Source organism: Capra hircus, chromosome 13 (genome assembly GCF_001704415.2).
Source record: "Capra hircus breed San Clemente chromosome 13, ASM170441v1, whole genome shotgun sequence".
NCBI classification, from domain to species: Eukaryota; Metazoa; Chordata; class Mammalia; order Artiodactyla; family Bovidae; genus Capra; species Capra hircus.
Window position 1 is genome coordinate 81,550,723 of NC_030820.1, and position 21,698 is coordinate 81,572,420.

The window sequence follows — 21,698 nt, forward strand, 5'->3', positions numbered from 1 at the left end:
CGGCTGTGCCACCTGTTAGCCTCAGAGAAATCTGACAGGGGAGGGAATGTGTTAACCTCCTTGCTAGGGCTCTGAGGACGACACTGAAATAATTCATCGCAGGACGCACTCTTCTTCCGGGCAAGCCCCCTTTGTGTTCCCCGGGGACGGGCCTTCTCCCTTCTGCTAGGTGTGCTGGTGTCCATGGGGAGCTTGCTTTCTGTCCTCTGGCTCACTGTGGTTCATTTTTCAGGTTACAGAACTCAACAACGTGAAGAGCGTAGCTCGGCTGCCAAAAAGCACCAAGAAGCACGCCGTCGGGATTCATTTCAGTGATGACACCTCCAAGACCTTCGCTTGCGAATCAGGTCTGTCGGGCGGGGGCCCTGGCTCTTTGCTCCCCAGCAGGCGCCGGGCAGCCACGCTCATCTTTGGCATCTCCGCAGATCTTGAGGCTGACGAATGGTGCAAAGTCCTCCAGATGGAGTGTGTGGGGACGCGGGTCAATGACATCAGCCTCGGAGAGCCTGACTTACTGGCCACTGGAGTTGAGAGAGAGCAGAGTGGTACGTAAAGAAAATCCTCTATGTAATGAAACATAAGACATCTTGATGTAAAACTTATGAAGTTACAACAGTGTATAAAGGAAAAAGTAAAAATTCATTCATTTCACCTAAACCTCGGTTAGCGTTTCCGTGTGTTTCTTAAGATGTGTGTGGTGACTAACAGGACGGCACCTACATTAATCATATCAGCTGGAAGCTATGAGAAACCTGCTGTGTTTCTGTATCAGTTTCTTTGGAAGATGCATCAGATCATTTAATTTTCCCAGCACACTCTGATGTAAGTTCTGTCACCTCCCATTTGCAGATGAGGAGAATGAAGCTTAAAAGAGCTAAAGATCTGGCGTCAGGTCCGATAACTAGGGCTTGACTCTAGACCCGTACCCCTGGGCCTGTATTTATGCTGTACTCGTTTTACGGTGCAGTGGGTTTTTGTCTTCCTTTCCTTCCACTTTAAATTTTATTGAATGCTTTCCAGTGTTTTTAATAGAATCCAGACTTCCTGAATTTTTCATCAAGAGTAAACCCACCTAAAATCTGTGATTTTTTTTTTAAACTGAAACACTTGAGCCAACTCTTTGAGCTCAACACTCAACCTGGGAGTATATCATGATAAATAATAATGACCAAAATGTTCATGAACACTTCAGTGAAACTCACTATTGATTTGCAGTATGAGTTTGGAGGCGAGGAATCATTTCTTTGTCTCCAAATGTCTTGTAATAGGATAGATTGACCCCTAGAGTTCCTCACTAGCCTGTTGACTTGATCTGTGAGGATATATCACAGCCAAAGAGGCTGAGGGTCACCTGGCTTGATCATGAACATGGCCGAGGGGGGATTGTGCTGACCCCTTCTGTGGATTCACAGTCCAATTGTTGGTGAGAAAAATGCTCTCCCCCCCAATCGGAACTGTGTCTTCATGACACGTTTACAGTTGGCAGCTCTTTGAGATGCACCATGTCTGCCATAATCCGCCTCCGGGGAAGTGTTATTGATAAAGTCTGAGACGAGCTGGCTGATTCAGAGCAGCCTCTTTGCAGACTGGGAAACTGAGCTGCAGAGAGGTGAAGTCATTAACCAAGGTCACACAGACATGCCCCAGGCTTCTCCCTCCGGAGTCCACTAACTCCGAATGCTCTAGCAACCAAACAAACAGAGAAAACGCGGCAGGCGCTGGTTATTTGTTTAGAGGGCCCAGAGCAGCCCTTGCTTTGCACAGTTTATATCCGCAAAGCTATATTCAGAGAGCGCCCCGAACTGAGTTCACGAATTGCCTGTCCCTAGGGCTTGGGCTTCCCTGGCGACTCAGGTGGTAAAGAATCCATCTGCAGTTCAGGAGACCCGTGTTTGATCCCTGGGTCAGGAAGATCCTCTGGAGAAGGGAATGGCAACCCACTCCAGTATTCTTGCCTGGAAAATCCCAAGGACAGAGGAGCCTGGTGGGCCGCAGTCCACAGGGTCTCCGAGTCGGACTTGTCTGAGCGGCTAAGCATGTTAGGAATTGCCCTTCGGTACCAATTTTCTGAGCCTCAGTTTCCTGTTCTGTCAAATAGGAATAAGAATACCTCTGGTATATAACTACTAGGGTTTGAAACAAAACTCAGCTCTGTCTTTTGAGGAATTTTGCAAGATTAACCGTATGACTTAAAATTATTGTAATTAAAGTGGTCACTCTACCAATGTTACTGTTATTCTTGGACGAGGTAATCACGGAACTTCCAAGCGAGTGGATTGGGAAAGATCTCTGTTACGATTTTTGTTTAGTCCCTAAGTCATGTTCGACTCTGCGATCCCATGGACTCTTATTTTCTGCTTATTGATGACAGACTTTCTTATTTCAGAGCTCTCCAGGTAGAAATTTACTCCATTAGAGTTTACTTTTAAAATAATAGTTGCTAGAAAGCAGCAAACGTTTGCTTATTGGGAGTTTAAAATAACTTAGAAAATTTGCAGCATAGATGCTTGAATACATTTGTAAACATAATCTTGACACTGTTTCTTAAACTTAAATCTATGAAAATTCTGTTGACTTTTTATTAATTTAGAATACCAGTGATATTATTAGTGTCTACTATCTCCTCAGATGCAGGCAGTCTATTGTAATGACAAATAGATTAAAAAGTATTTGCTGTAGTAATAATATTTTTGTTCATATTTCATTCAAAATTTAGACTCTATAACTTCCTGAATTAATGAATTTTGTAGAAATGTAACAGAAATACCATGACTGTATCTGTGGGGATGAAAATTCAGTTGTAGTAATAAGCCAAGTAATTTATTCAGAGTAATCATGGTGAAATTTTAAGTCACACAAATAAGCAAATGAATATTTTTTTCCAGTATTTGGCTAACGAGAGCTCTCTGTTAAAATGAGTCCAAATACATTGGAATTTTTCCAAACTGTTGGTCAGTTAAGTGCATAGCATTAGTTTTATTTAAATAATTTGAGGTAGAATAGTGTTATGAAAGTCATAAATTGATTAGCATAACTTTAATATCAATAAGCCATGCAACAATGATTTTGTACCTGCATCTTTTGTGAACACAAAAGTGTGGGTGTAATTAACAAGTACTTGGCAGGAAAAAAATTGTTTTTAATGGTTTCATTGTTAGAGTCTCTTACTGGGATGCAAAATTTTCATCATGCAAGCTAAAATATTCTAAAAATGACCTTTGCTCATGTAAAGAGTGTTGCATGTACAGTGACCAGCAGACTGTATCTTTCTTATGTTATTTAATGTAGTCTTCATTTAGAAAAGCATTTTCTGGAAGTGTTGGTTTATGACAAAGGTTTATCTTCCTGAATGTTCAACCAAAACCTAGAATAAGAGCTTGAATTGTTTTGAAATGCCTCTTTGTTCCTACAGTGTCTGTGATGTTTTATTCCTGGGGATTTTAGACTAACCTTTTGTTTTTCTCCCAGAGAGATTCAGTGTGTATTTGATGCCATCTCCTAACTTAGATGTACATGGCGAATGTGCCTTGCAGATCACATATGAGCACATCTGTCTTTGGGACGCCCAGAATCCCAGAGTCAAACTCATCTCTTGGCCGCTAAGCGCGCTGCGGCGGTATGGGCGAGATGCTTCCTGGTTCACTTTTGAGGCAGGGAGGTGAGTTCCATGACTGTTTTTCTACGTTTTTTCCCGAAGTTCACGTCATGTGAGGCCTGGGTTTTCCTGTGAAATCCAACACGCAGCACACGGGGGAGACGCCTGGGCCTGTGACTGCGACGCTGTGAATGGCGTGGTGGCGGTTTAGTCGCTCGGTCATGTCCGCCTCTGTGACCCCACCGACTGTAGCCCACCAGGCTCCTCTGTCCATGGGATTCTCCAGGCAAGAGCACTGGGCTGGGTTGCCTTTTCCTCCTCCAGGGGGCCCTCTGGACCCAGGGACCGAACTCGTGTCTCTGCATCGCAGGCGGTTTCTTTACCAGCTAAACCACTGTTCGTGTGTTCATCACGGCTTTGTTTTCCAGGGAGGGGGCTAATGTTTCATGAATGTGATGTGAAAGTTTCATTACACGGTTTGAGCCCCTGCCACAGGCTGACGTTAAAGTAGGTACCAGTGGTACAATTGTCCTCTTCCTGGGTCATGCTGGACAGAGGCCAACTTCCTGGTTTTTGGAAAACCTCTATTTTGATGTGTGTGTTTCCTCCCTGAGCTAGCTGTGGTAGATTGTCAATGTGAGGGGCTGCTGACACTTCTCCAGTTGCACTTTGTTAAGTTTAATCCATTCTTCTCACATAGTAATGAATGACACTAATATTAAGAAGAGATTGATTTCACAACTTGCTTACTGTAATAGCTGATAAGCACTTTCGAGGCTTTTCCTGTTTCCTTTTCAAAGTTAATTTTGGAGAGAGAAGGGGGTGCAGTAACATGGGGTTGATCATTAGCTACAAAATATTAGTCTAATCAGCATCTTATTGTCACCCCTCTTTCCTCAGAATGTAGGCTCTTTTTTTGGAAACACTGAGATTAAATTTTATATTTTAGAATTTTAAATGACTCAGTTCAGTTCAGTTCAGTCGCTCAGTCGTGTCTGACTCTTTGCGACCCCAAGAACTGCAGCACGCCAGACCTCCCTGTCCATCACCAACTCCCGGAGTCCACCCAAACCCATGTCCATCGAGTCAATGACACCACCCAACCGTCTCATCCTCTGTTGTCCCCTTCTCCTCCTGCCCTCAGTTTTTCTTTCTGAATTTTAAGAAATGCAAGTTCTTCTGTATATGGCCTGATTTTAAAGTTGAAAAAAATGAACTCGTGACTTTAAAAGGTTTTTGTTTTTGGTTTATAAAGTAGACAGTTCTCCCCTCACAGGAGCATGGCACTTCACATAATAAGAATAATGACATGACTTCTAAACACCTAAAGCCCTGCTCCATGTGAATACGCCACAGTAATGCTCCACTCACACTAATCTGCCCACCTCAGCATAAACATAGCCCAGTTATTTAAAATTCGCTTTTCAGGTACATGATCGAATCAGCGTTCTTACAATCGTCCTAGAAAGTGTGTAAAGCCTTCTCACCCATGCACCTCTTCTCTGGTCTGTGTACATTTTAGGAACCTGGAAATGGAAATGGTATAAACACATCAGTGAGTTGCTCAGAGACACGTTTCTTGCATTAGCAAGTAAAACTTTAATCTTTAGCCAGAATTACTTGTTTATTACCCTTATGGGAAAATCTTGATAGAAAATTTATAATTTGTTTGGGAAGATGGGTATTTCTCCCTGTGTCGGTGTCAGAAATAATTTATTATCATTTTTAATATTTTTGGCCATGCCTCGTGACTTGTGGGATCTTAGTTCCCCGACCAGGGATTGAACCCTGCCCCCTGCAGTTGCAGTGAAGGATCTAACCACTGGACCACCAGGATTCCCTCCAAAAGCATTTATGTGTAAACTGTGACCAGTGAAATTGGATATGGAAGGTGTTTTGTCAGGGAAAGCAGACTTCTCTGCTGGCTGTGCACCTCACGTCATCCCCCACTCGTATTCCATGCTGGCTTGCTGGAGAGCCCTGCATCGAACAGCATGTGAAGGGCCCATTTTCTGTCAGTCAGTCAGCCAGTTCAGGCGCTCAGTCGTGTCCAGCGCTTTGTGACCCCATGAATCGCAGCACGCCAGGCCTCCCTGTCCATCACCAACTCCCGGAGTTCACTCAGACTCATGTCCATCGAGTCGGTGATGCCATCCAGCCATCTCATCCTCGGTCGTCCCCTTCTCCTCCTGCCCCCAATCCCTCCCAGCAGCAGAGTCTTTTCCAGTGAAGAAGACTCTCTTTTTCAACTCTTCGCATGAGGTGGCCAAAGTGCTGGAGTTTCAGCTTCAGAGAATATTGGGCACCTACTGACCTGGGAGTTCCCCTTTCAGTATCCTATCATTTTGCCTTTTCATACTGTTCATCAGGGTCTCAAGGCAAGAATACTGAAGTGGTTTGCCGTTCCCTTCTCCAGTTGGGCAGCATTTATTCCAGAATTCATATTTTTCCATTTTTCTTTCATTCACCCTGTTTATAGGAAATAGTAATAGGAAAAGGGTATTTGTGACTTTTTGTGGTCATTTCCAAAAGGCTAAAAACAGTGAACCTTTGTAGTATCTCATGACTGTGAAACTTTTTCAAATTATCTGAGTCTTCCAGGTTTTTTTAATGTTCTCCTAGCTTGCAAAAGTAGAACTTCATGTTGACATCTAGCAGAACTGCTAGGGAACTAGATTATTTTAAAGACTTTGATATTTCTCCCAAGTGTGGTAGGTTGGAAGCCACAGAGTTGTTTAAGCAGGGTGTGTGTGTGCTTGTGTGTGTGTGTGTGTGTGTGATTATGTAAGCGTGCAGGGAGGTGTGTGTGTATGTGTGCTATTACACCCCTGCTTACACACGTGCAAGGGTGTGTGTGTGTGTTATTTTGTAAGCACGCAGGGGTCTGTATGTGAGTGTAATTGTATAAGCATGCAGGTGTGTGTGTGTGTCATTGTGTAAGCATGCAGGGGTGTGGGTGTGTGTTGTTGTGTATGTGTTATTATGTATATGTGTGTTGTGTTATTGTGCATGTGTTATTGTGTTTTGTGTGTGTTGTGTAAGCATGCAGGGGTGTATGTGTTCTTGTATTATTGTGTGTGTGTATGTTATTGTGTTATTGTGTGTGTTACTGTGTTATTGTACATGTGTTGTTATTGTGTTATTGTGTGTGATGTTATTGTGTGTTAGTTATTGTTTATGTTTTTGTGTTACTGTGTGTTATTGTGTGTGTTGTGTTATTGTGTGTGTTGTGTTATTGTGTTTTATTGTGCATGTGTTGTTATTGTGTTATTGTGTGTATGTTATTGTGTGTTATTGTTTATGTTATTGTGTTATTGTGTGTGTTATTTGTGTATGTGTTATTGTGTGTGTGTTATTGAGTTGTTATTGTGTGTATGGTAGTGTGTGATTGTGTTATTGTGTGTGTTATTGTGTTATTCTGTGTATGGTAGTGTGTGATTGTGTATGTTATTGTGTGTTATTGTTTATGTTATTGTGTTATTGTGTGTGTTATTGTGTGTGTGTTGTGTTATTGTGTGTATGGTAGAGTATGATTGTGTGTGTTATTGTGTGTTATTGTTTGTGTTATTGTGTATTATTGTGTGTGTGTTGTGTTATTGTGTGTATGGTAGAGTATGATTGTGTGTGTTATTGTGTGTTATTGTTTGTGTTATTGTGTATTATTGTGTGTGTGTTGTGTTATTGTGTGTATGGTAGAGTATGATTGTGTGTGTTATTGTGTTATTGTTTATGTTATTGTGTTATTGTGTGTGTTGTGTGTGTGTTATTGTGTTGTTATTGTGTGTATGGTGTGTGATTGTGTATGTTATTGTGTTGTGTGTGTTATTGTGTATGGTCGTGTGTGATTGTGTGTGTGTGACTGCGTGTGTGTTGTTGTGTAAGCGTGTTCACATTTTGTAAGTAACAGGGCAGAGGTGGCCGATGTGCATGTGGGAAGAGAGCACGGAGCCTGAGGGCAGGGAGCGGTGGAGGGAAGAGGACGCGTGAGGACGTGAGCGTCAGAAGTGCCCCGGCTGTCTCTGGCCGCAGCCGTCACCACTGACTCGGCACGAACGCGCTTCTGTTCATGGCTCTCGTCTCTCTGTGCTGTCCTCTGGGGTGTTTCGTGCAAGAAGTCCAGTGGTCAGACGCTGTAACAGCTACAGCTCACCCCCACGGTGCTGCGCCTCAGATGTTGTCGGGACCTGGGATATGTGTGGAGTTTGAACAGATTCTTGTTCAGTGGCCGTGCTCTGGGGCTGTGCAAACTGGAGGCTGGATGGACGATCAGAAGGCCAGGTGCTGGGACTGTGCTCTCAGGACCTGGCCCCTTTCTCAGACAGCGTGCTGTGTGCATAAGGGGCCCTGGTTTGGGAGTCAGAGAAACCCTAGGGTCTGATCTCTATTCTTTTTCTTTAAACACTAAGTGGGAGCTATTGATTTATTTATATGTATTTTATTACTTAAAAGTTACAGCCGTTTATTAGGTCAGAAGTCGAGACAGAGCATGGCTCAGCTGGCTCTTTGCTCTACGATTCACAAAAGCAAGATTTTTCTCCAGCTCTGGGGATAAACCTGCTTTGAGCCTCATTCAGGCGGTGGGCTGAGTTCAGCCCCGCATGGCTCTAGGACGGAGCTCCCTGTCTTCTCGTCAGCCGTCTGTTCCTTCTGGAGGCTGCCCGCACTCTTTGGTTCAGAGTCCCCTTCCTCCAGCTTGAAAGCCAGCGATGGAGTCTGATCTCTGCTTTTTATTAGCTGTTGACTGTGGACGAAGTGTTTAAGTTCCCTTTTATGTTTATCTAAGTATTAACTTCCTTCTGGGGTGGTTGTAGGTGAAAGCAGTGAAGCATATGGGTGGCCCAGAAGGCGCTGGGCTTCTATTAAATAGTGTCTTTGAGATTTTGTTACAGTAAGTTTTGGAGCAGGACTGGGTTTGCAGGATCCAGACAGTATTAAATGCAAGGTGATATTACCATTTTATATTTTGCCTGAAACTCAAATTAGATGGATTTTTATAGTTACCATCAAGATGCTCAGGATAATAAAATCATTCATGTTCCCCCAAGTGTGAAGATTTCATATCTGCCTTGCTTTATTAGTGAAGATAATTTTTTCCCTTGGCTATTTTTGGATGTGTTCAAAACAAGGCAGTTTCATATTAACTAAGATAATTTCCTCCTTGTCTTACATTGATAGGTGAACAGGAGTTAAGTCTCCCCAGGCAGGTGGTTTTCACATATCCAGCATGCGTCTGAAAAGACATCACAGCATTCCCCTCTAGGACGCAGGCAATCTTCCCAAAGACCTCAGGCAGAATTCTGCTGTCTGGACAGAACCTGTGTTCGAGTTGAAACTAAGTGTTATTCCTGTTGGATGGCTCATTTTGAGGCACCAAGATTGACAATGGGGTGTGTGTAATAAGCTAGGCTGGGAGTCGGAGGAAGTGAAATGAGAGTTAATCTCATACTGGTTGTGGGACCTTGAGTGAATGAGCTAACTCTGCGCTTCCATCAGCCACCTGTGAAATGAGTGTACTATTCTGTCTCTCACGAGATGACTGTGAAGATTAACAAAGGTGCATAGACAAACGCCTGCGTAACGCCTGGCAGGTACTAGGCAGTGTGTCCACCCTAAGGGATGCAAAGAGAAGAGAGAGCCATTGGCCCTCAGAGCCAGTGCAGGTGGTGCGGCTGGCTTCAGGCTTGGGCTGACCCAGAGGCCAGATGAGGACCCTAGGCTGTATCTCATAGTCCCGCTCCTTCTAGGTGGCGTCACCCTGACGCTGCGTGGGTCCTCCAGGAGCCTTGAGATCTTCTCACCCCATCAGCCAACAGAAGAGAAGTGGATTCTTATCAGGTGTTGACTCCGTGTCTGGAACTGCTTTGAGGACTTTGTGGAAGCACGCAGGGTACGGATGGAATGGTGCGGTTCTCACAAAGCCGGAAGGAGGTACTGACACTGTTGGAAGACCCGTGAAGTTTAAAAAAAAAAAACTTAACAAAATCTGTCCAACAGAGTATTTAATTATTGCTCAAAGCAATGAAAGAAAGGCAGCTATTTGACTGTAATCAGCAACATCACTCATAATGGTGCTGAGATACAGGACAGGGGCTCTCAACCAGGGGCTGATTTTGCCCTCAAAGGACACTCCATCCCTTGGCAGCGTCTGGAGGCATTTTTAGTTGTCTCAGCATGACCCGTAGAGAACAACCCCCGGCAACGAAGAACTGTCAGGTCCATGTTCCAGCAGGCGTGTCAGCCACTGAAACGATTAGTGATATTTATTGGGCCCTTACTGTAAGGAAGGGGCTTCCCTGTGGCTCAAATGGTAAACAGTCTGCCTGCAATGTGGGAGACCTGGGTTCTTTCCCTGGCTTGGGAAGATCCCCTGGAGAAGGAAATGGCAACCCATGCCAGTATTCTTGCCGGGAGATTTCCATAGACAGAGGAGCCTGGCAGGCTACAGTCCATGGGGTCACAAAGAGTCGGACACAACTGAGCGACTAACACGTTCTCTTAACTACTGTAAGAAAGTTGTTATATTGAACATATTATACGCACTATCTCATATAAGTCATTTGCTGGTCATATAAACCAGGGGATATTATTATTCGCATCCTAAGGGGAAGCTTGGGCATCTGTGCAACTGACCCAAAGGCACACCAGAGCAGTGAGTGAAAGGTGGATTCAGAAACACACGCAGGCCTTCCTACTCCCCAACCCTAAGGTTCCCAGGGAGGCTACGTGTCACAGCTCTACCAGGTTAGCCTAGCTCTTTCTCTTAAATAATTATGTAAAATTCATTTTGAATCAGAGGATAATTGCTTCACCTTGCTGAGCTGGTTTCTGCTAAACATCAGCGTGACTCAGTCTCGAGTTACGTATGTGCCCTCTAGCCTAGTTCTTGGACTTCCCGGTGGCTCAGAGAGCAGAGGACCTGCCTGCAGCGCAGAAGGCCTGGGTTAGTCTGTGGGTCCCGAAGACGCCCTGGAGAAGGGAATGGGTGCGGCAGTGTTCCTGCCTGGAAAATCCCATGGACAGGGGAGCCTGGTGGGCTGCAGTCTGTCGGGCTGCAAAGAGTCGGACGGGACTGAGCGACTAACACTTTCACAGCCTAGTTCTTGATGAACTCTCAGAGCTAAGGGAGAGAAGGCACACTGCATAGCCAGCACTCGTGCATAAATGATCTTAGTTTAATTCCGGAACCTCCTGCTTGTCCTTTTGGTCCTGAGTGCAGCACTTACAGTCAGGATCGTCCATCTCTCCTGCGCGGCAGTATCATGACCAAAGGTTGTTAAGAGTCTTAGATTCCGTTTATCCCTCTCTTTCCCAATGTAGGCAAATCTAACCATTCCTCTGTGGTTTTTTCTTTCTTTTTTAAGAAATCCAGAGTGGATATATAATCTGTAGTCTATAGTAAAGTGCAGTTGCACAATTAATTGCAGTCATTGCCCCCAGAGATGAAGAACAATTAGCTGATGGGGAGGGTGGGAGGCAGGGGAAGGGACACACTGCTTATTTTATTTCTGAGTATCTTCTAGTCTTCTATTTGTTTCTTTCCCCTTGGAAGCCCTGAAACATCAGTGAAGCAGATCAGACTGGCAGGGTCTCAGATTTTTTACGGGGAGATCCAGTTGACATGAAGTTGTAACTGCAGTCACGTCCCCACGGAACTGTTCTTTAAACTTAATACTGTCTGAAGCGTGGTGCCAGGTGCCCAGTCAGTTTCCCTGTGAATTTCACAGCTGGCTGCCCAGTTCCCACGTGTTAGCGTCAGGCCCCGTCCCACCTCCTGACTGATTTAAATGGATGCCCTGGGTTCAGTGCCTGCAAGGATTGGAGGAGATCAGGTGATGTGTGGTGGGACACCATGGATGACTACCACCCCTGGGCCCCTCTCTCTACCGCTTGTGCTGTTGACATCGTTTTAAGAGGAACTTTGAAGTATGCCAAGAATATGTGAAAATTGACATTGCATAGACCCGTTCTTTTCCTTAAGTGGAGTGCACAAATTGGTGAAAAAGGCTTTTTTTGGATGTAAAGGCATCTGAACAGTCTTGGAAAAGAAGTCATCTGTGTCTTCTGTATATCACTCTGAAAACAATACTAATTGGTAAAACAGTCTGTTTTAAGAGACTATTTAACATTTCATTGAAGAAGAAAATTTTATCTTCCTCTAATTGATGAGTTTAAGGTAAAAAAAAAAGACCATTATTCTATATATATTGCAGAAGAATCACCATGATAAGGTTTGTTAACATAGTCATCACCTAGCTACCGAAGAGTGTGCGTTTGGGGTCTGGCTGCTTGCCGTTCAAAAGCCAACAAACAGGCCAGGCTGGTGGAAAGGAAAGGCTGCTGTATTTCAGATGCCGGCAGCTGTGGGGGGTGGTGAGGGTGGTGGACGCCTGTCCAGCCCCCGCTGACAAGCAGGGTGAGAGCTTTGACAGAGCTGGTGGGGGCGTGCCGCGCAGCGCGGGCGCCTTCTCGTTGGCCATCGGTGGTCTGACCAGCAGCGTCTTGGCTGTTTACCAGTTCATCTCCGGTTCCAGGGTCCATTTGCTCCCGTTTATTTGTGGCCAGTTCTCTGTTGTGATCCCTCCTGTCCTGGGCACAGTCCGGTCATCAAGAAGAGTCCCCCTGGGGTTTTGGAATCTGTAATATGGCTCACAGGATGTGGCTCGGGATATCATCCACGGCCCTGCAGGAAGAGCTAGAGGTCCTTGGCGATGCTTAATGACTGCACTGTTACCAGTTACCCTCCTTTCACTGTTTTCCTTTGTTTCGGCGTTTCTCACTTTTCTGATTAAATGTATTCTTTGACTGAGGTTTCCCACAGACCGAAGGCAGGCAGAGGGCATGGCTGGAGGTTCGGGGCAGGGACCGTATGGTCCTGCTCCATCTCAGCCTCACATAATTCCCCTTTTTGTGGTGAGAACACTTAAGATCTGCTGTCTTCCAGGTATGCAATACAGTATTTCCAATGATGGTCCCCACGCTGTACATTAGATCTCCAGATTTTACCTTCCAGCTGGAAGTCTATACCCTTAGACCAACATCCCCTGTTTTCCTCTGCCCCAGCCCCTGGTAACCGCCTTTCTATTCGCGGTGTCTGTGGGTTTGGCTTCTTAAGATTCCACGCATCAGTGAGGTCACGCAGTGTCTGTCTCTCTCGCTCTGACCTGTTTCGCTTGGCACAACGCCCGCACGGCCCCTCCGCGCTGTTGCGCCCGGCGGGACTCCTTCTCTTTTCTGCGGCTCAGCGGTATTCCCCCGTGCTGTTTCTTGCCCACTCACGCGTCGCTGGACTCTCTGGCGATTTCCGCGTCTCCGCCATTGTAAACAACGCTGGAGTGAGCATGGGCGTGCTGACATTTCTCCGAGATAGCGACCTTATTTCCTCTGGAAATATGCCAGAAGTGGAACTGCTGGATCTTTTGGCAACTCTCTTTTTTTGAAGAAGCACCATACCATGTTGCACAGTGGCGTCCCAATTTAAATTCCCCCAGCAGTGCGCATGGGTTTCCTCTTCTCTGCATCCTTATCATCACTTGTCATCTCTTGCCTTTTTCCCAGCAGCCATTCTCACAGGTGTGAGATTATATTTCATTGTGGGTCTCGTTTCCCTGATGGTTAGTGATGTTGGGCATTTTTTACAGGCATTTTTCGCCCGTTGGCCATTTGTGTGGTGAGACCATTTTGTCACAGGTGATGGCCCGCTAGTGTATGTGAGCACTCTGTATGTGACAGTGCCTCAGAATTCTAGTGAAGGGCTCGTGAAAGTGAGCCGTTCCTTCTTCCATCACACATTCCCTGAGTGCACCCTAAGAGCTGGTGTGGTTCCAAACAGCATGGATGTAGCAATAAATAAAACTGACGTTCAGTTATGAAGCGGACTCTCTAGAGGAGAGGAGATACAGGCAATAGCAAACATTAAGAAAAAGTGAAATAGATGTTAGGACATGTAAGTCCCATATGAAAAATAAGGTGATGGAAAGTGCCAGAGTGGGGCACAGGTTTGAAAAGGGTGAGAGGACTGGCTTTGCTCGGTCAGTGATGTATGAGTAAAGGCCTGAAAGGGGTGAGGGAGCGAGCCACGTGGAATCTGACGGGAGAGGATTCTGGCACAAGCAGGAGGTGCCGAGGGGGAACATGCGTGTCAGGAGTGTGTAGAGCAGAGCCAGGCGGCCAGGGCAGGACAGGTGGAAGGGAAGTGCCGTGTGACCGAGGCAGAGACGTGGCAGGCCCAGGCCGTGTGGGGCTCGGGGGCCACGGACAAGAGTCTGGCTGTTGGTCCTAGTCACGTGGGAGCCACTGGGGCTGCACAGTCTGAAGAAATGGTCCCCGAGACCTGTCTCTCTTCTGACGCCAATTTCAAGTTCAGGGGTTCCCATACCACAAAGGTGGAACCATTTGCTAGAATGACTCAGAATTCACTGAAAGCTATGAAACTCATAGTTCATTACCGAGATGGATACAGTAACTACCATCAGCCAGGAGAGGATGGGCAGGCAGTGGGGAGCAGAGGAAGCGGGTGATGTTTCCTGTTCTCAGCGTGTGACGTTCACACAGAGCGCTGCCAGCTCCCCAGCCTGCAGCGTCCGAGTGTTTACTGGGCCTGCATCGCCCGCACGGTGGATTGAGTCAATTTCACAGGTGGAGATCTCCAGCTCCAGGAGCTCAGATGCCATGTGACCCAAAGCTCATTCTAAACCGCACTGTTACTCTTTGCTTGGTCAAGAACCCCAGGCAAGCAAAACCCCTGACCTCCCAGGAGCCCATGGTAAAGACCAGAACTCTTTTTGGACAAGGTTAAATTCTTGACTTGGGAAAGCAGGGCAGGATGAGATGGTTGGATGGCATCACCGACTCAGTGGACCAATGGACATGAATTTGAGCAAACTCCAGGAGACAGTGAAGGGCAGGGAGGACTGGCACGCTGCAGCCCTCGGGGACCTGACCTAGCGACTAAGCAATGATAAGTTCTCGGCTACACAGGGAGTGTTAAGCAAGGAGGGGACATGGTCTGGTTTCGTTTCTTTTAGGCTAGACTCTGTCTGACTAAAGCCAGTTAGAGGAGCATCATGGCGATTCTCAGGGGAGGGGGCAGTCTGGCTGTGACGACTCTGCTAGCAGTGAGTGAAAGTGGGCTTAAGCGTTTTGAAGCTAAAGCCCAAGAAACTTACTCACTGGTTGAATGTGCATTAGGGGAAAAATGGAGGAGCTCATGACCCCCCAAAAGCAGCTAAAACTGCAAAGCTTGCCAAAGTGGGGTGTGTGGAGGGGGGCTGACAGTGCACAGCTTTGGACACGTTATCATCAAGCCGTGTTAGCAGCTTCCCTATACTCGCTTTTCGCCTCATCAGGTCTTAGTAAAGCTGTTACCTGGAAAAGACTCTTGAGAGTGCTTGAGAGTCCGTCCCTTGGACTGCAAGATCAGACCAGTCCATCCTAAAGAAATCAACCCTGAATATTCATCAGAAGGACTGACGCTGAAGCTGAGGCTCCAATCCTTTGGCCACCTGATGTGAAGAGCTGACTCATTGGAAAAGACCCTGATGCTGGGAAAGACTGAAGGCGAGAGGAGAAGGGGACGACAGAGGATGAGATGGCTGGAGGGCCTCACTGACTCAGTGGACATGAGTTTGAGCAAACTCTGGGAGATAGTGGAGGATGGGGAAGCCTCGTGTGCTGTAGTCCATGGGGTCACAAAGAGTCGGACATGACTGAGCGGCTGAACAACACCACGTGATCTTTGAGTTTAAAAACTGAGACTAGCATTTCATTTCCAACCAGGCCCTTATGAACTGCTATATCCGGAAGGATGAGGAAAAATGCGTCCTTGAGAGAAAGACCTAGGTCGAGGTCTTGGCTTAGCATGAGAAAGCAAACAAGGAAGAAACAGTCATCATCTTTCTTTGACTGTGATTACATGTTAAATGTTCAAGAACAGAAGTGAGTAATAAGCTACCACCCTCTCTTATTCTAGCCGTGTTGTGTAGCTTTGGTAGTTTATTTTCTCCCCCGAAAACCTTCAAGCCCACACCCGGGAGGGTTAGGACGTGTATCTGAAAAGCAATCCTGATCGTTTCTGTGTGTGTGTAAGGGGTCTGGTCGCAGGAACTCTGGTCACACTGAAGACGAACCACAGGACAATGCGCACTGGGGATCGGGGCCTTTGTCTTCATCCTGATCGCTTGGTTGTTAAGCTGTGGCTGACCCTTCAGGACAGGCACCCGGAGCTTCCTGGAGCTGGAGAAACAAAACACACGATACTTCCCGTTATCGTTTTGGGGTTTCTTCTAAGGATCATCTTATTTATTTATTTATTTCTGGCCATGCTGGGTCTTGCCTGCTGCTCGGACCTCCTCTAGCTGGGCGAGCAGGGGCTCCTCTCTAGTGGTGGCCAGGCTGCTCATCGTGGGGGCTTCTCTTGTGCGGAGCACGGGCTCTGGAGCACGGGGGCTTCAGCGACATGAGGGTTTAGCAGCTGCGAGTCCCGGGCTCTGGACCACAGGCTCCGTAGTTGTGGCACATGGGCCTGTTTGCTCCGAGGCATGTGGGATCTTGTTGGATCAGGGATCAGACTTTTGATCCACGTCTCTTGCCTTGGCAGGCAGATTCTTTGCCACTGAGCCACCAGGGAACCCCCCATCATAATAGTTTTTATTCAGTGAAAGTGGATTCTCTCCTTAAAGGGAAACTTCATCTCCCTGCATTCATGATTCTGTTCCCAAGGAAGCGGTTTGCACTGCTGTGCTGCCGGGCGCCGTGAGCCGCGGGCGACCGCCGCCCGCCGCACGCCCTCCTTTCCCAGGCACCTGACTCCCACGTGCTCACTGTTGTACCGGGATGCGGTCACCCGCGTTTCCCTCTGGGCTGTGGTTGTGTCTGGCTCGTGACGTTTTCCCTGAGAACCTCATCCTCATTGGCTTTGACGTTTTGAAGAGCTCAAGTAACAACATTCAATCCTAATTAAATGCTTACTTGATTCAGGTCCTTTGCTAAATATAAAACAAGACATCCCCCGCCCTCTGAAGTTTGGGTGAGTTTATTATTCACGTTAGAATCATGAGGCTGGCTTCAAGAGGCCAGAGAACTCGCCCAAGGTCCCAGCATGCGAGGGAGCTGGGATGGGGAGGTCCTGCCTCCTGCAGCCCCCAGAGCAGGGCCCTGCAAGCTGCACGTGCGTCTGCCCGCAGCGTGAGGTGATTTTAGGCGGCAGAGACATCACGTTAACTGAATGTGACTCTTCCAGGGATGGAGTCATGTTCTTCTCAGTTACAGTTTTGATTAAATTATAGAGAAACATTTCAGTGGGTTGCCTGCTGTCTTTTTTTTTTTTTCCTTAATAACAAACACCTAAACTTAGTAAAGGGATAAGTAACACAGTTCATGCCACGTGTCTTAAGACAGAGCATCTTCTGACAGTTTCTGATTTACCTGTGTTACTGAGAGGTAATACAGACCAGTCCACCCTAAAGGAAATCAACCCTGACTATTCATTGGAAGGACTGACGCTAACTACTTTGGCCCCCTGATGGGAAAAGCCAAGTCATTGGGCAAGGCACTGATGCTGGGAAAGACTGAAGGCAAAAGGAGAAGGGGGTAGCAGAGGATGAGATCGTTAGCGTCTCCAGCTCAGTGGACATGGGTTTGAGCAAACTCCGGGAGACAGAGGCGGACAGGGAGGCCTGGCGTGCTGCAGCCCGTGGGGTCGCGGAGACTGAGACGCGGCTGACCCATGACTGCAAAGTGAGCAGGCGCTCAGCTTGCGTCTTGGACCGAGGCCCGAATCAGAGCGTTTCATCGCATTTATGTTCACGTCTGCTCTCAATCTGTGGCAGAGCCTCCTGGTTCATGATACGGATTTGATCATCCCATTTACAACATGTTTGTTTAAGAAAAAAAAAAATGAGGTGATTTAAAATATTCAGTAGGAGATACAGAGGTCTGACAAGCAAATGAAAGCTGTGTATTGATGTCCACAGAGCTGTCCCCTGCTCAGAAGCCTGAGTACCTTGTGTCTCGCATGCTGATCCCACGTGTCGAGGAAGCCCAGGCCAGGTTCCCAGTAGCTCCTCTCCCAGCCCTGCCTGTCTCCTCATCTCTTCTACAGTGAGTTTGTCCTCTGCTCAGTCGCTAAGTCGTGGCTGACTCTTTGGCGACCCCATGGACTGTACCCACCAGGCTCCACTGTCCGTGGGATTTCCCAGGCAAGAAGACTGGAGTGGGTTGCCACTCCCTTCTCCAGGGGATCTTCCCGACGCAGGGATGAAGCCTGAGTCTCCCGCTTGGCAGGCAGATCCTTTACCGCTGAGCTGCCAGGGAAGCCCCTTGCAGTCATTTATTGGGCACCAAATATAGGCCAACGCCTGTGCTGGGTCCTGGTGGAAAAGCGGTGAGTAAGTCAGAAAGCAGCCTCTGCCCACGTGGAGCTCCCGTTCACGCTATCCGAAGATGTGCTCTGCATTCTGTGTGTTGCACCTAATGCTTGTAATGAATTTAGGTGCCAGTTGCCATCATTATATTTACTTTTCAGATGGGCAGCGCAGGCTTGGGGAGGTTTACGGACACGTCCCAGGCCTCAAAGCTGGTAAGGGGCAACCCCAGCCGGGGAGGCTGGAGCCCAGGTCTTTACCTCCGCCACGCCTCTTCTTTCCACAGCCTTGATACGTACTTATCATGTGTATGAAGGAATGAATTTCCCAGTACTTTCTGAGCTCTTGGTTTTTCGATGGGTTCTTAACCAGTTGCATAACCCACGGGTTGGAGTGGCACGCATGGCTTTTAGGCAGCGCAGCTACTGAGGATGTCAAAGCTCTAAGTGCATCTGTGTGGATATGGTACTCTTGTATCCAAATCTTTATCCTCTCAAAGGACAGAAGAAGGTCCCACTTAAACTCCTTATTTTTCTTTCTCTGGGTGCCTGTCAGCTGGCTTCTGTTAGTGTATGGCCATCAGGAAAGAGTGCTGGGCATCTGGGACATTAGCTAAAGTGCCAGCATCACAGCCAGCGGGTAGAGAGAGAGAGGAGTCGGGACCGTTAGTAGTCCACACTTGGGCATTTACAGGTCTGCGGCCGGTGACCCAGAGCATCTTTGCCCCGTCTTGGGGGAGGCACGTGCTGCCGTACGAGGTTGTGTAAGACCATCACGCCTTTGCTGTACTTTTCTTTTGACTTCCTTTCCTTTCCTCCCCGCCCCTCCCCATTTTCTTCTGACTTGCCTTGGGGAGTTGGCCCATTATTTTACTGAAGGCCCCCAGCAACATTTTTAATGCATCGTAAAGCTGCTTATGAAACAGCGCCGAACAAATCTGTTGGGTTGGGGGAAGTATGTGAATGAAATAAAAGAGCTCATGGGTGGAGTTTTGCAGAGACCTATGGAAGAGCCTCTGAGGTCAATCTTTGTTCATTATCCACACTTTCTGGGCCACACTGTCCCGCTGAAGGGCATATGCCTTTGAATGTACGGATGAAAGCAGTGCAAACCAAAGGCCTAATTTCTGACCTGTTTAGAGGTCTTCAGTGCATTTTCGTCCCCTTAATGCAAACTGGTGGCCTCCTGGCCAGGTATGGTCCTGAAGTGGCATTTAGACCTCCACAGCTTAAAGAAAATGGAAAAAGTAGCAACATTAAAAATTCAGATTATTTCCTATAAAAATTCAAGATTTCTGGTTTCTCTTAAATGATCAGATTCTGGTTTCTCTTCAGTGTGGCTGCTCTGGGCTTTGTTTCCCGTGTGTGCCTGTCTGTGAAGCTCTGTGCTGTGGGAGGCTATCTCCACTCATTCACGTTCTTTGTCTAAACCCCGAGGGAATCTGAGGTTGTAACGCCTCTGTTACTTTCTGCAAGTGGTCAGTGTGTGTGTATAAGTGTGTATATGTATGCATATGTAAGTGTGTGTGTGTAAGGATTTATGTGTGTGTGAGTGTGTGTGTCTTTCAGATCCTCAGGTGAAGGCAGGGAAAGCCCGTGACTTTCAGGAATACTTGATGCTCTCTGGATTCCCTTCGTTTCTGATCACAGTAATCACTGAATCAAATGTCACCAAAGGATGGTTGTGGTGGATTCATGACGTTAACCAAAAGCAGACATTGGATGGAAGAGTGATTTTTTTCAAAGAGTTCTCGCCAATTAGTGAGTTATAATCATAATATAAATTAAGCACTTTACCACTAGTATTAAAAGCAGAAGAGAAAACATCAGCATTTTATAAGCTGATAGATGAATAGATAGCTAGATGGCACCTAGATGATAGACTAAATAGGTCAGCCGGAGTATTTGGTCACAGTCTAAACTCCGTTACTGTGGGCTGCAGTTACAAAAACCTTAAAGTCACCAGATCATCAAGTTTTAGAAATACAGTTGCAGGTTTGCTACTACGTGAATCAATCATCCTGTAAGTGCTTCCCAGTTAACAGGAACCTTCACACTCTGAAATCCAGGTTGACATCTAAGTAAGTAACTAAATGACGACCTCTGCCCTCAAAGAAACAGAAGGCCCTTCTTTCTCTTAGATAGTCGACTGAGGTCACCCTCCTCCTAACGAGTTATATTTCCATATTTGGTGGAAAAAAAGAAGTGTGAAAAAACCGAAAACCTTGCAGAACTGAGTGCCGAGTAACAGAGTCACATTTCTGCGGTGGGTCCAGTGAAGAGTGGGCAGCTGAGGAGGGAAGTATTTTAGGACGTCTTCGGGAACAAAACAGGACTTGAGCAAAAATGCTTTGAATTTTAGTTTTTAATTCTTTGAATTAAAATGACAATTAAAATCACACAATCAACCTCATAAGCTAGTTTTTATGCTAGTTTGTTGAAAGAGCCTTCTAGTTTTTCTCTTTCTTCTTACATGGTCCATACTAGCAAAATTCAAGCCAATTAACATACTCTATGCTATACATGCTGAAAACTGCCATATGGCCGGGATATTGAGCCAACTGTAGATAATTAGATAAGGATAAATCTTCCTTTTTTACTGCACTAATTGCATAGACTGGAATAGATAAAATCATTAACAGTAGTTTGGGTTGAAAATTGGTTTGGTGTCCATGCTGTGTTAAAAAGTTCTTTCGATGTGAATCTCTAGATGTGAGCAAAACTCAGGCAGTCAGGCCAATATTCAGTTTTCAGTAAGAGTTTCAGAGGTGGAAGGAAAGGAATTGTGTCTTAGAATAACTAATTATTAATAATTGTAAATAATGTAATAATTGAATAGTGTTCTTTAAAACAAACAAAAACAACCTCTTGGTTTACTGTGGATATATGTAATTAAAATCAGAACTGTACTGCAAAAAAAAATCCTTTTGAAAATTATCCAAGTCTTCAAAAATATTTAGAATAATTAAATACATTCAGTAATTATCTATGCCCATATCACTGTATATATATGTATTTTGTGTGTGTGTGTCTGTGGTGTGTGTGTATACAAATATATATATATACGTGCTCTTGCAGTGCAGGAGACACAGGAGACATGGGTTCCATCCCTGGGTCGGGAAGATCCCCTGACGAAGGAAGATGGCAGCTCATCCCAGTATTCTTGCCTGGGAATCCCATGGACAGAGGAGCCTGGCAGGCTGCAGTCCAAAGGGTTGCAACGAGTCAGACACAGCTGAGCGACTAAGCACGCTTGGAAAACACAGACACACACGCACACATATTAGTAGTTAAAACACACTGGTCTCTGGTCTAATTGTATGTACCAGTCTCCCTTATCGGTGCAGTTCATTTCTGTTTTTTAACAGCCTGAGGTAGAGATGATTCCCCTCTTAGTTCCTAACAGTAATGATGAAACCCACATATCTTTCTTTGAGTTCCCTGGTTCTCTTACAGTCCACACATCAGTTCAAGTTATGTCTGTTTAAAATACTCCTGGCTACGTTTGGTTTATCACATGGAGTGAAAACCTGGAGTAAAATTGGATTGATTATTTTGGAAATAAAATCGTTCTTTAAGCCGTTGTCTGTAAGGCAGATCAGGTCAGGTGAGAGCCGTAGAGCCCTTTCTCACCTCTGAGCTGAAATGCCCCGCTTCTGGTGCGTCTCTGGGTGGTGAGCTGTGCTGAGAAGGCCTTGCCCTGGTGTCCTCTTTGACAGTTTTGAGAAGTGGAGGGATTGTACT

General features: G+C 46.2%; 1 protein-coding gene across 2 annotated transcripts in view; it reads left to right on the forward strand.

The window, feature by feature from the left end:
- Positions 1-21,698, forward strand: part of DOK5 (docking protein 5) — a 147,976-nt gene that overhangs the window by 86,836 nt on the left and 39,442 nt on the right. For both annotated transcript variants that reach the window (XM_018058056.1, XM_018058057.1), the window contains 3 exons: positions 233-347; positions 426-545; positions 3,469-3,658. In XM_018058056.1, coding sequence (XP_017913545.1) covers positions 233-347; positions 426-545; positions 3,469-3,658 — 425 coding nt within the window. The remainder of the gene's footprint in view (positions 1-232; positions 348-425; positions 546-3,468; positions 3,659-21,698) is intronic.